Genomic DNA, 13019 nt, shown 5'->3' with positions numbered 1-13019 from the left:
CAGAAAACTTGAAGATGTTCTTGGAGAAAAAGCTTAAAGGAATAGATTTAACAGTAGATTATGTGCCTACGTTTCATGATCTGAGGGAGAAAGGGTGACCCCCTCACTAAATACTGAAAGTGTCAGTTTAATTTACTGTTAATCATTGTTCTCTGTAGTTACTTTTCTTTACATTTTGTGTGTGTGTGTGTGTGTGTGTGTGTGTGTGTGTGTGTGTGTGTGTGTGTGTGTGTGTGTGTGTGTGTGTGTGTGTGTGTGTGTGTGTGGTTTACAAGGACAATTTTCTAAGTTACAAACTGGTAATTAAAGGGTATTATGCTATAAATGTGGTTTATGAGGACATTTCTAGTGTCCCCATAATTTAAATTGCTTAAAAAACATATTAAATTATGTTTTATTGAAAATGTAAAAATGCAGAAAGTTTTCTGTGAGGGTTAGGTTTAGGGGTAGGGTTAGGTTTAGGGGATAGAATATAAAGTTTGTACAGTATAAAAACCATTATGTCTATGGAAAGTCCCCATAAAACATGGAAACACAACATGTGTGTGTGTGTGTGTGTGTGTGTGTGTGTGTGTGTGTGTGTGTGTGTGTGTGTGTGTGAGCATGTATTTATCACTTTGTGGGGACCAAATGTCCCCATAAGGATAGTAAAACCTGAAATTTTTGACATTGTGGGGACATTTTTTCGGTCCCCATGAGGAAAACAGCTTATAAATCATACTAAATTATGTTTTTTGAAAAGGTAAAAATGCAGAACGTTTTCTGTGAGGGTTAGGTTTAGGGGTAGGGTTAGGTTTAGGGGATAGAATATAAAGTTTGTATAGTTTAAAACCATTATGTCTATGGAAAGTCCCCATAAAACAAGGAAACACAACATATGTGTGTGTGTGTGTGTGTGTGTGTGTGTGTGTGTGTGTGTGTGTGTGAGAGAGAGAGAGAGAGAGAGAGAGAGAGAGAGAGAGAGAGAGAGAGAGAGAGAGAGAACTTGAATGTGAATGGATGTGTGTTGTAGGATTGTTAGCTAATCTAAAGCTTTTATTAGTAAAGATTAGAAGGCATTCATTAGTTTTGATGTGAAAAGTACACCTCTGTTTTTCTTACTCTGTCACCCTGTTCCCAAATGAAGTTTCATTTACAAATAATGGCACTTTAATTAGCCTGTCATACTCTGCACAATGGCTTTCCTTTGTTACAAAAAATAAAAAATATAGAGGTATAGACAAAAACATGGTGGAGCTGGTTTGAGTAAGTGCCTAGTCATTTTCTGAAGAATAACAGTATAAAATAATCAAGGTCAGAATGTAAAGGCTTTGCAGTATGGAAAAGAAAGCAAAGGATACTTTCACTTAAAAGTGAATACCAGTGTCAGTGCCTCATATTTCATCTCTCCTAATATATCCCTCACAAAAGCCTTCTCTCTGCACTCACCCTAAAGACTCTGTTAGAAATAAACACGTCCTGCATCCCTCTACCAACCTGCTCTCTTTTATTTCAGCTTTGCACATGAGCTTGTCACCTCAGTGACCTCCTCCTTTTGTATTATACCTTGACTAGGCACTGTTTATATATTTGTAATTATTTTTATTTAAAAATGTTTATAGTGCATGTCGATTATTTGTTTTGTTTTTGCAGTGCAATTGTGCACTTAAATATATTATTCATTAAAGTTGGTCAAAACAATTGGTTAAATTACTTCCCCAGCACTGGCAGATTTTTTCACTTGTTTTGACTAAAAACTCTGCCAGTACAGTAAGACAAAATACACATGTTAAAAATATATTCTCTGAAAAACCTAAATCATTTTATAGTGTTGTTTCTAAAACAAGATAAATCAAATGTATCTTGTTTTAAGGACTTTTAGCTCTAATACAGGAAAACAATACAAAAATTATTATAAAGAATACGATTTTTGCCCTAATATCAAAGATCTTACTAGACAAAAAAAAATTATGATCCAACGTGAATTTTCTTGATAATAAAATATGATCGTATCTGGTAACATGTGCATGTAAAATGGCTAGAAATAGCATTTAGCTCAGTGTAAAGCTGACAATTTACACAAGCTTTATTTCTATTTCTTCTGCTCCAAACTTCAAACTTACTTCTCTGTCTGCTCTTGTGAATATAACAAATTATAAGAAATGTTTCACTGATGTTCAAATGCACTTTGGATCGCATCATTTATATGTATAAATGTTTTTCATCTGAAAGGATTAAATATTAAATGAAACAAATGACAATAAAATACAAAGTAATCTCTTCAGTAATCAAAATATTTTTTTAATGTAACTGTATTCTAATTACCGATGATTTAAACTGTAACTGTAGTAGAATACAGTTACTTATATTTTGTATTTTAAATACGTAATCCCGTTACATGTATTCCGTTACTCACCAACCCTGCCTGTTTTACGGTACTCCACAAGAACATGAAACTAAACGTGAAAGCTGTGTAAGGATTGGCCCATGCGGGGTCTCAAATATTAATTAATAATGTGTAAGTGTGATTACTGATCAAACTTGCATGTCTTAAATCAATGAATAAGGATCATTTTGATTCTCTATAACAACTTTGAGCTGAGTAAACTTATTACAGAGCTAACAGCGCCCTCTAGTGAGAAAACAATGCACATGACAGCACGAGGATAAACAAACCCAATACATTTGGTTACAACAAAAAAACAAAATTATATATACACACACACACACGCACAGATCAGATATTTGCCATATTTAGCACTTAAAAAGAAGGGTTTTGTTTATGAAACAAACATTTTCAATCTGTGCATTCACTTTAGCTTGACTCTGGATCCAGAGGATAGACCAGTAAAGTGCCATATTCTTAAGTACCAATACACATCCTAAATGACTAAAATGTATTTTCTCAAATAAAATAAATAACACACATCACAGATTTTTACAATTTTATTTGGATATTTATATTTAATGTACATCTATGATAAAGTTTTTCTGTTCACTTGAGCTGAATTTGAGTGGCCCAAACATGCTATAGTCTCTTACTAAATTCAAATGACATTCAAGCAGGATGTTATTTCTATACAAAATATGTACTCACTATTTTGAATAAATTAATCACAATCATTGACTACCAATTATGCAAGAGATTATTTCTCATAAAATATGTGCACTAAGTAGTTTTACGTAGTGGTCTGGTCGATATCTTTGAAGGTAGACATGCATTTTCCCTTCAACACTCTTCTCACTATTCAGACCTGAGGAGAAAGAAATTGGAAATTCATTATAAATAAAAGGTTAATGCAACAATTATATACATTTACTTCTAATAAGTTACACAACATACTGTCTAAAATGTCAAATTGTTTCACAAGGAAGCAGAGAACTTAATTCTAAAATTAATTCTAAATATGCTTATATATACACATACATACATACACACATACACACACACACACACACACACACGCACACACACGCTTGATCACCCCCAGATCATCACTGATCCCCCACCTGGTCGTCTAATTGTTAGACGGAGACCTGGAGAGACCTTCAAGCCACAGTGTCTTGCACCCACTGTAAAATTTGTTGGATGATCGGGATGATCTGGGGGTGCTTCAGCAAGGTTGGAATCGGGCAGATTTGTCTTTGTGAAGGACGCATGAATTAAGCCATGTACAAGGTTATCCTGGAAGAAAACTTGCTTCCTTGTGCTCTGACAATGTTCCCCAACTATGAGGATTGTTTTTTCAAGCAGAACAATTCTCCATCCACACAGCCAGGTCAATCAAAGTGTGGATGGAGGAGGAGGACCACCGGATAAATTAGAAATCATCTCCAGACCTGAACCTCATTGAAAACCTCTGGAATGTGATCTAGAGGAAGATGGATGGCCACAAGCCCTCAAACAAAGCAGAGCTGCTTGAATTTTTGCACTAAGAGTGGCACATAGGTAAACACATACCTATAAATAGTAAATCCAGAGAAACTGATAATTTTACAGTGGTCGCTTATTTTGTTCCAGAGCTTTATTATAGTCATAATGAATACAATTTTCCATGATCCTTAGACATATAGGAGGTCATTATACTGTAAGTATCTGAGCTCAAAACTCCCTCTCCAGTCCAAAAAGTGCATTTTTAATTGCCACTCTAAAAATAGTGTTGAAATCAGCCACATAGTGATGCCAGGATGTGGTGTTCATTGGATTGTCTCCACAAAACACTAATTGTCACGATGAATGGATAAAGAGAGCACACTGTTGAGGTACTACAACACTGAGTGGTATTATTGCTATTGTAGTTTGATAAGATGTCAAGTAAAGTCTCCAGACATTGTAGTGTTCCAGGTTGTAGAAGAACTGCATCTCTTCATTACCTTCCGAAGGATCCCAAAGTTAGGAAGTGCTGGCTGAAATTCATTTTTAACTATGTGCCCGATCGCCTCAAAGTGGGAGTGCTTGTTTGTCCACGGCATTTTTCCATTAATGCTTTTATGAATCACTCACAACACTGCAGTCTTTGCAACAAAACTTTATTTGATAAAAGGAGCAGTGCTGACTATACTGAGCCCGACAGTACAGCTGGTAAGTAAATAAGTAACTTCTAATGTTTCTTTAGGACTCTAGTGCAAAGCGTATCATGTGAAATCCACTCCTGCTTAACAAATATATAAATGAATGGATGTGAAATTAATTGCAAAGAAATCAAAGTGGAGCTACAGTATAAACTCTTCACGTTTTAATTTTAAAATAATGTGGGTCGTTGCTCCTTTTCACTGCTAGATTACAGGTATGTTGTTCATTTCTGCATGTGTGTTCGGCTAATTTTTTTGCATGGATTAGCCTGGCTCATTTTAGCATAGATCACCGGGCTTGAGTAAAACACTTCAATCCAATGTGTTTTGCTGACTTTGCTGTTTTTTGTGTCGCATATGTGTTGTGTAAACAAGGATGTAACCACATAGTAAGGATTGTGGGGGACCAAATGTAAAAATTGTATCAACCATGGAAAAACCCCATATCAGTAGACCACTATCATGAATATTGAGGGGGCATGTCCCCCTCAATGTCTATGGTGGTTACAGCCCTGTGTGTAAACCCTGAAATATAGCTTTTGTTTTGGAGCTAGTTCATGTTTTTTAATTTCAAACATGACTGCGAGTATGTAGAGCCAGAGATCTTCTATGTATTTAAACAACCGCCATGTTTTTACCATACAAGAGAGGGTAACGGCCACCTAGCATGTAACGACAGTAAGTCATCATTTGTGAATGCCATACAAACGAAGGGGGAGAGTCTGAAACTGACACCTACCAGTCGCAAAATTATCAGTGTCTTCTCTTATGAACAGCAAATTTATCATTGTAAACTCCATATACAGTTCACTCCAAAAGGATTGTTTAATGTAAAACATAATGAAGATTAGCAGACAGATCCTCAATTCATTAACTGTTTCCTAACAAAAACAGTTTATTAAGCACAATGAAGCATCGCCTCAATAGATACTCACTAAAAAAAATTAAATAAGGCCTCTGGTCAATTTGCCAGTCTACCGCTCATAGATTATCTATGTATTATACACCCACCTAAAGGATTATTAGGAACACCTGTTCAATTTCTCATTAATGCAATTATCTAATCATCCAATCACATGGCAGTTGCTTCAATGCATTTAGGGGTGTGGTCCTGGTCAAGACAATCTCCTGAACTCCAAACTGAATGTCAGAATGGGAAATAAAGGTGATTTAAGTAATTTTGAGCGTGGTATGGTTGTTGGTGCCAGACGGGCCGGTCTGAGTATTTCACAATCTGCTCAGTTACTGGGATTTTCACGCACAACCATTTCTAGGGTTTACAAAGAATGGTGTGAAAAGGGAAAAACATCCAGTATGCGGCAGTCCTGTGGGCGAAAATGCCTTGTTGATGCTAGAGGTCAGAGGAGAATGGGCCGACTGATTCAAGCTGATAGAAGAGCAACTTTGCCTGAAATAACCACTCGTTACAACCGAGGTATGCAGAAAAGCATTTGTGAAGCCACAACATGCACAACCTTGAGGCGGATGGGCTACAACAGCAGAAGACCCCACCGGTACCACTCATCTCCACTACAAATAGGAAAAAGAGGCTACAATTTGCAAGAGCTCACCAAAATTGGACAGTTGAAGACTGGAAAAATGTTGCCTGGTCTGATGAGTCTCGATTTCTGTTGAGACATTCAGATGGTAGAGTCAGAATTTGGCGTAAACAGAATGAGAACATGGATCCATCATGCCTTGTTACCACTGTGCAGGCTGGTGGTGGTGGTGTAATGGTGTGGGGGATGTTTTCTTGGCACACTTTAGGCCCCTTAGTGCCAATTGGGCATCGTTTAAATGCCACGGCCTACCTGAGCATTGTTTCTGATCATGTCCATCCCTTTATGGCCACCATGTACCCATCCTCTGATGGCTACTTCCAGCAGGATAATGCACCATGTCACAAAGCTCGAATCATTTCAAATTGGTTTCTTGAACATGACAATGAGTTCACTGTACTAAAATGGCCCCCACAGTCACCAGATCTCAACCCAATAGAGCATCTTTGGGATGTGGTGGAACGGGAGCTTCGTGCCCTGGATGTGCATCCCACAAATCTCCAACTGCAAGATGCTATCCTATCAATATGGGCCAACATTTCTAAAGAATGCTTTCAGCACCTTGTTGAATCAATGCCACGTAGAATTAAGGCAGTTCTGAAGGCGAAAGGGGGTCAAACACAGTATTAGTATGGTGTTCCTAATAATCCTTTAGGAGAGTGTATAATGCTTTGCTAACCTTGTAGGCTCAACTTGGTAGTAGGGCTCTGGCAAGTACAAATTCAACTTCTCCTCAGCGTTTACTGGGGGGACCCAACTGAATAGGTGCATACTACTACCTGCTGTACTCGAGTGTAAAGAGATTGAAGTATAGATCTGTATCCCATACGAAGCCTAAACACTGTGTGCACTTATACCACACACTATGCACTCAGACATCTAGTGTACGAATTTCCAAATTGTAGCATTTTCCCAAATGGAACACTAAAAGTTTTTTACTAAACAAAAGCATTCACTGTTTTTCAACTGATGGAATTGTTTCAAACACACATGATTTGATGCCACAGCCTTAACATTTTTGCCAAACTCAATTCAGCACTTATCTCAAATAATGTACATATTCACACAGTGTGGGGTGATCGCAATACATTCAACTCATATCTGTATGGTACTACAGTATCTCCACAGAAGTTTTGCTAGTTGCCACATTCACCATTAATTATTTTTACCCGTAGTACACTTCTTTTTGTTGCATGTTTAGTGTGAACATACTACTTGCACTACTCACACTAAAATAAATGTGTAGAAGTGTGTGATGCGGGCGTTCATTAAAGGGTTAGATCACCCAAAAAAAAAATGCAGTCATTGTTTACTCACCGCTGTGTTTTTGTAACCCAATATGACTCTTTATTTTTTCTTAACACAAAGGGAGAAATTGTGAAAAAATGTTGTGCTCTGTGATCTCATACAATGACACTTTATATTGACCTGCTCTTCAAGCTTCAAAAGAATGCAAAAGTATATTTCAGATATCTAATAAATTATTCCATGAGATGATTGTTATGAAAATATGACGAGCTTTGATGAGAAACAAACAGAAATGTATTATTTAGTGAAATTGTTGACCGACCGTTGCTCTCCTCTGCTCATTCATAAGACTGCACGAGAGCTGCAGTTCACACAGCCCCCTGCTCGTGACATTATGCGTTCAAGCGAAAACTAATTTTGTTTATCTAAAGACAGGTGCACCACAGCAATAGAAACAACAGAACACAACACAGCTGCACACAAACCAGAGAACAAGTTTGTGGTCGAGGAATAGATGCATTTCAATGCCCAGCCTAATTTGTTTGAAACAGAGTTCTCAATCAAACTTGAGATGATTTGGGAAACAAAAATGCTCCCTTTATGTGGATTTTGAAGCTTCAATTTTGGCACCCATTCACTTGCGTTGTGAGGACCTACAGAGCTTAAATATTATTTTAATTTGTGTTCTGCAGAAGAAAGAATGACACACATCTGGGATGCCATGATGATGAGTAAATTATGAGAGAATTTTCATTTTTGGGTGAACTATCTCTTTAATTTGATTTTTACTTCAAGAACCAGACTGTTGTGCTCTATTTGAGGGGTTGCATAATGTTAGCCAATCCTAAAAGCGGACATAATACATTGAAGAATTAAAGGAGAAAAGAACCAGGGCTAGGGACAGGATGGAGAGTAATCATACATACAAATTATGACTGTTTGGTGAAGGAAAAAAAAACCTTTAACAATACAAGTGGATCTAAGGGAAAATACTAAAACTAGAAAAAGGTATGTCTTGTCCCCTTTAATGTACACTGACAGATTTCCCCCCAAAAAATAAGCTTCGATTTAAGACATTAATCAATCCTTATATGTGCACATGACCACACACAACATCAGCTCACCCAGTTCTTCAGCGATTCTTGTAATTCTCTGCAAAGCTGCATTCATGTCATCAACTTCAGTCATCAGAACCTCAATTTCTCCCACACAATATCCGAAATCGGCCTGGTCCAGATCCACTCGCGCTGCACCCTCCTCTCTCTCTAGTATGTAAGAACAGCGGTCTGTCTTGTACGTGGCAAAACAGAATAGATTCAGATCAGTCAGCCACTTTGTATCATCTGCTGAACAGCTCTCTGTGTCTTCATTTTCTGTGTCCTTGTCGATTTGTTCCCTTTGTGAGGAATTTGATTCACTCCCTTCAGCAGTGTGTTCCCCGATAAGCCTTCTGATTTCTGACTGAATCAGAGGAAAACTGGTTATCTCTCTGTATCGTGTGCACAAGGTGTCAGTGTCATCCTCGGGTTTAGTCCCTGAAACTGCAGGGCATTTCAACTCCCACAATCCCTCTCGGCACCGCAGCCAGAAATCATTTAGAGTGAGGATAAAATCTGGAGAGTCAAAGTATTGGTCTTGAAACTGGCGCTGACCAATGCATTTAGCTGGGTAGAGATAAGAAATTTCAAGAAATGTAGAATATTAAAACATGTACACATAAAATAGATGTAAATAAAATAAAAAGAACAAAGGCAGTTAATACTGTTTACTGTAGTTTCAGCGATCCAAGGAATAATTAATAACGTTTATTTAAAGAGAATTATCAAGCTTAAATGCAAGTTTGTAAATTGATTTTCTCATACTGTTCAACATTTCGTTAATCATTAATCTATTCAAATTATATATTTACATTTACATTTATGCATTTGGCAGACGCTTCTATCCAAAGTGACTTACAGTGCAATTATTACAGGGACAATCCCCCCAGAGCAACCTGGAGTTAAGTGCCTTGCTCAAGGGCACAGTGGTGGTGGCCGTGGGGTTCAAACCAGCAACCTTCTGATTAACAGCCCTGTGCTTTAGCTACTACACCACCACCACTAAATAAAATATAATTTATTATATAAATAAATTATATTTATATAATTATATAATGTGTGTGTATATATATACACACACAAATGTATTTTAATGTTTATATATTTTGCAAATATTTCAACTGAATGTGTTACGATATTTATGGTATTTCAATTTTGTAATATATATTACTGTTAATTTGAGGGGTCCTAGGAACAATAATTTAAATATATTTCAAGATGCGTTAAATGTTGTATGAAATAATCAGACAAACTGGTTGATGAACTATGTAGTGTTTCAGTAAATGTTTGACTTTTTCTACATTTCTGTGCAATTAATTTGAGTAGCACACGTGAACAATAGTGCCGCTGTAAGAACTTATTGCATTCCTACATAAGAGCAGATATTGTGTTATAAACATTGGTGTATTTTTTTACTGATAGGATCTTACATGTGCAATTTTATTTTGCTTGTCATTTACAATAACTAGCAAAATACTAACAATAACATACAATATATATATATATATATATATATATATATATATATATATATATATATATATATATATATATATATATATATATATAAAAGAATATCTTTGGATATTTTGCAAATTATGATTTAAAAATATACAGCATATTATTAATATATTATTCTTTAATTGTATTCCAGGACCATTTTCAATCTTATATGCAAGTTTTAAATAGATTTCCTAATCCTATTTAACATTTCTTTAGATCTGTAATCTATTGAAATGTATAAGTATTAACTCTTTCCCCGCCAGCGTTTTTTAAAAAAAAGTTGCCAGCCACCGCCAGGGTTTTTGACGATTTTCGCTAAACTTTAATGGCCCGCTGAATATTTTCTTCCATGAATATATGAAGATGCTATATATCACAATAAAGATCTGAGCCTCTGCTTTTAGGCAAAAAAAAAACGATTTTATTTTATCTTCATTTGTTCTTTTTTTATTGCGACTTGAACAGAGGTCGGTTTTGTCAAAAAAACAACATTTCAGACAAAAAGCTGATAAAAAGGCATGTTTATGTCTGATATTTTGAGCTTCTCAATACTCCATTTCTTCATGTTTGAGACAATCGCAGTCTGTTTCTTTGATCAAAGAGTTGCGTACTCTTTCAAAACATGAGGAGGGGTCTTCCTTACCGTATAACACCTAAAACACGGAAACCCAGAAAATTCCGTGTTTGGCGGGGAAGCGTTTTTTCATAAAACACGGAAAATTCCGTGTTTGGCGGGGAAAGAGTTAATATACTAAATTATATTACATTTCTTATATACACATTTATTGCACCTATTATGGAATTTTGAAAATTACCTTTCATGTAGTGTGTAAAATAGATTTAAGTAACAAAAACATCCTGCAAAGTTTTATATATGAAAGTTCACCGTAAAAAAAGTTATTGTCTCTCAAAAGTAGGAGTTGACTCTGAGTCAATGTAATGAATCGTTTTTCCAATGAGTCATTTTCCTTTTCGTTGTGACGTCAAGACGAAAAATTATCAAATTGGCCACGCCCACTCATTGCGCGCGCAGACACCAGGGAAAACTTGAAAACATCATGTCGACAACAAGACGCTGTGTTCTGAAGTGCATATCAAAAGCGACCTTTTTTTCACTGCCCAGGGACGAGCATGTGAAGAATAAGTGGCTAGTTTATATTTACAACTATACCACACAAGTATAGCCCGAACCTTGTGCTGTGTTCGCGTCATTTTAATAACGATTGCTTTACGAACATGATTGCTTTCAAGTGTGGATTCGCGAGCCGGTTGATACTGAAGCAAGGTTCAGTACCAAGTTTATTTGGATCAGCTTCCTCCTCCGAATCACAACCTGTAAGTATTATTAATAATTGTTGCTTTTATGTGTGTTTTAGCATGCTTAATAAGTATTTGTGTGTGTTGTGTAAGTTACGCTCAGCGCAGCTTCTAGGTCTCCAATGTCAATTTTTTTGAAATATGTGAAATGTTTGTCGATGTTATTGGAGTTGTCAAAGAATAGAGCAATAACTTGTAGTAATGCAGTGCTTTACCAATATGTTTATGCGTTGGGCTAACGCAAACAATAACTGATTGGGTGTTTACCACCGAACTTTGGGCTATGATCGCTAACATAAATCAACTCAAATTCCTTCTCTGATTTTGATTTTTTAACTACAAAGCGGTGATGGGCGTTCCGTTTCCGACAATCTCTGTACAGAGTATACCAATCACAACTGGGTCATCTGACCAATCACCGCAGATTAGCGTCACGCAAAGGAGGGGTTTGGAAAAATGAGTCGTTGAACGAATCATTTGGGAGTCGGTGAGCAAATCAGGTAAACATAAATGTATATTATAAGACAACAAAAGTGTTTTTTGTCATTGCATGCATGTAAAACTGTTGTTGGGGACTCCCAAAACAATATTAGGAACATTTTAAATGCCATAATAGGTACCCTTTAAACATTTATATATTTTGCGAAACACTTCAACTGAATTTGTGAAACTATATTTATAGTATTTAAATTTGGTAATATTTCACAGTAAGCTCGAACTTATAACAACGAATTAAATATATTTCAAGATGCATTAAATGTTTTATGAAATAATCAAAATGTCTGGTGCAAAATTAAGAAACAATAAAAGCAAAACTGCTTTCATGCTTTTATGTTGAAATTAGGTAATTTATTATACGTACAAATTAAAGTTAGATCACACCTCCAATATCCTTTAGTTTCCCCATAATTTCTGCATTGCATACGAATTTTCTCTCCACCTCTACAGTCATTTTGTCCTACAAGACAAGACGTAAAAAACAATAACATTAGATACCGTTTAAAATCCTTATTCATAACCAACGACAAACTGCTCTGAATAAACAGTCCTCAAATAGCCTATTGCAAAGTGCTAAATCATTAGATTAACTAAATGCTGTCTAGACAGGGAGCTCACAAAGTTTCGAGACAGCCCAAATGAGATAGTGCACTGAACCTCATAACAAATTACTAATGTGATCGTTCATTTGTAATTATATTGTAAATACTACTGCTGTTAAAGCCAGTCGGTCAGTAATATACAATATTAAACAAACAAGCAAAATAGTAATAAATAAGCAGCAAGGTAAACTTACCTATAAATCAGTATAATCAGGACAGACGCTATTCACGGGGTCCTGCGTGGCTGCTTCGGCTCAGGCATATAAACGGGCACCCTAATTTCTGCGCGTCATTAAGCGCCCTGCATACGCAACGTCAAAGACATTTTAAGTATTTATTTGTTTATATATTTAAGTGGCTAAATATCTAGGTCACGTAACGATTCTAGCGTTACTAGTATATTGTTTCTGTAAACGTATGACTTTTTCTAAATATGTGATCAATTAATTCGAGTAGCACACGTGGACATTAGTGCCGCTGTAAGAACTTTTTATTACATTGTTACATAAGAGCAGATATTGCATTATGATCATTGGCGTATTTTATTTTTAAATTTTTACTAATAGGTTTTCAAATGCAATTTATTTACAATAACTAGCAAAATACTAACAATAATATATGAAAGCCAATATAAAAATACCTTA

The 13019-nt window shown here is 36.0% G+C and overlaps 1 protein-coding gene across 2 annotated transcripts; it reads right to left on the bottom strand.

Annotated features, from left to right (window-relative positions):
- Positions 1 to 2933: 2933 nt before the first annotated feature.
- thtpa (thiamine triphosphatase) lies at positions 2934 to 12626 on the bottom strand. 2 transcript variants are annotated; one of them, XM_052115255.1, is made up of 4 exons: positions 12570 to 12626; positions 12138 to 12233; positions 8483 to 9022; positions 2934 to 3233 (listed from the first exon to the last, which is right to left on the bottom strand). In XM_052115255.1, the coding sequence occupies exons 2-4, from the start codon at positions 12196 to 12198 to the stop codon at positions 3133 to 3135; spliced, it is 702 nt and encodes a 233-aa protein (XP_051971215.1). In that variant the 5' UTR covers positions 12199 to 12233; positions 12570 to 12626; the 3' UTR covers positions 2934 to 3132. The 2 variants fall into 2 exon arrangements, with proteins under 2 accessions (XP_051971215.1, XP_051971213.1); XM_052115253.1 differs by having other exon boundaries at positions 12158 to 12233; positions 12570 to 12624.
- Between the last annotated feature and the right edge of the window lie 393 nt (positions 12627 to 13019).

The sequence above is a fragment of the Xyrauchen texanus genome, chromosome 42, assembly GCF_025860055.1.
Source record: "Xyrauchen texanus isolate HMW12.3.18 chromosome 42, RBS_HiC_50CHRs, whole genome shotgun sequence".
In the NCBI taxonomy this organism is placed as follows: domain Eukaryota; kingdom Metazoa; phylum Chordata; class Actinopteri; order Cypriniformes; family Catostomidae; genus Xyrauchen; species Xyrauchen texanus.
Note: the sequence above shows the minus strand (reverse complement) of the source record. Positions and strands in the feature narration are given on the sequence as shown.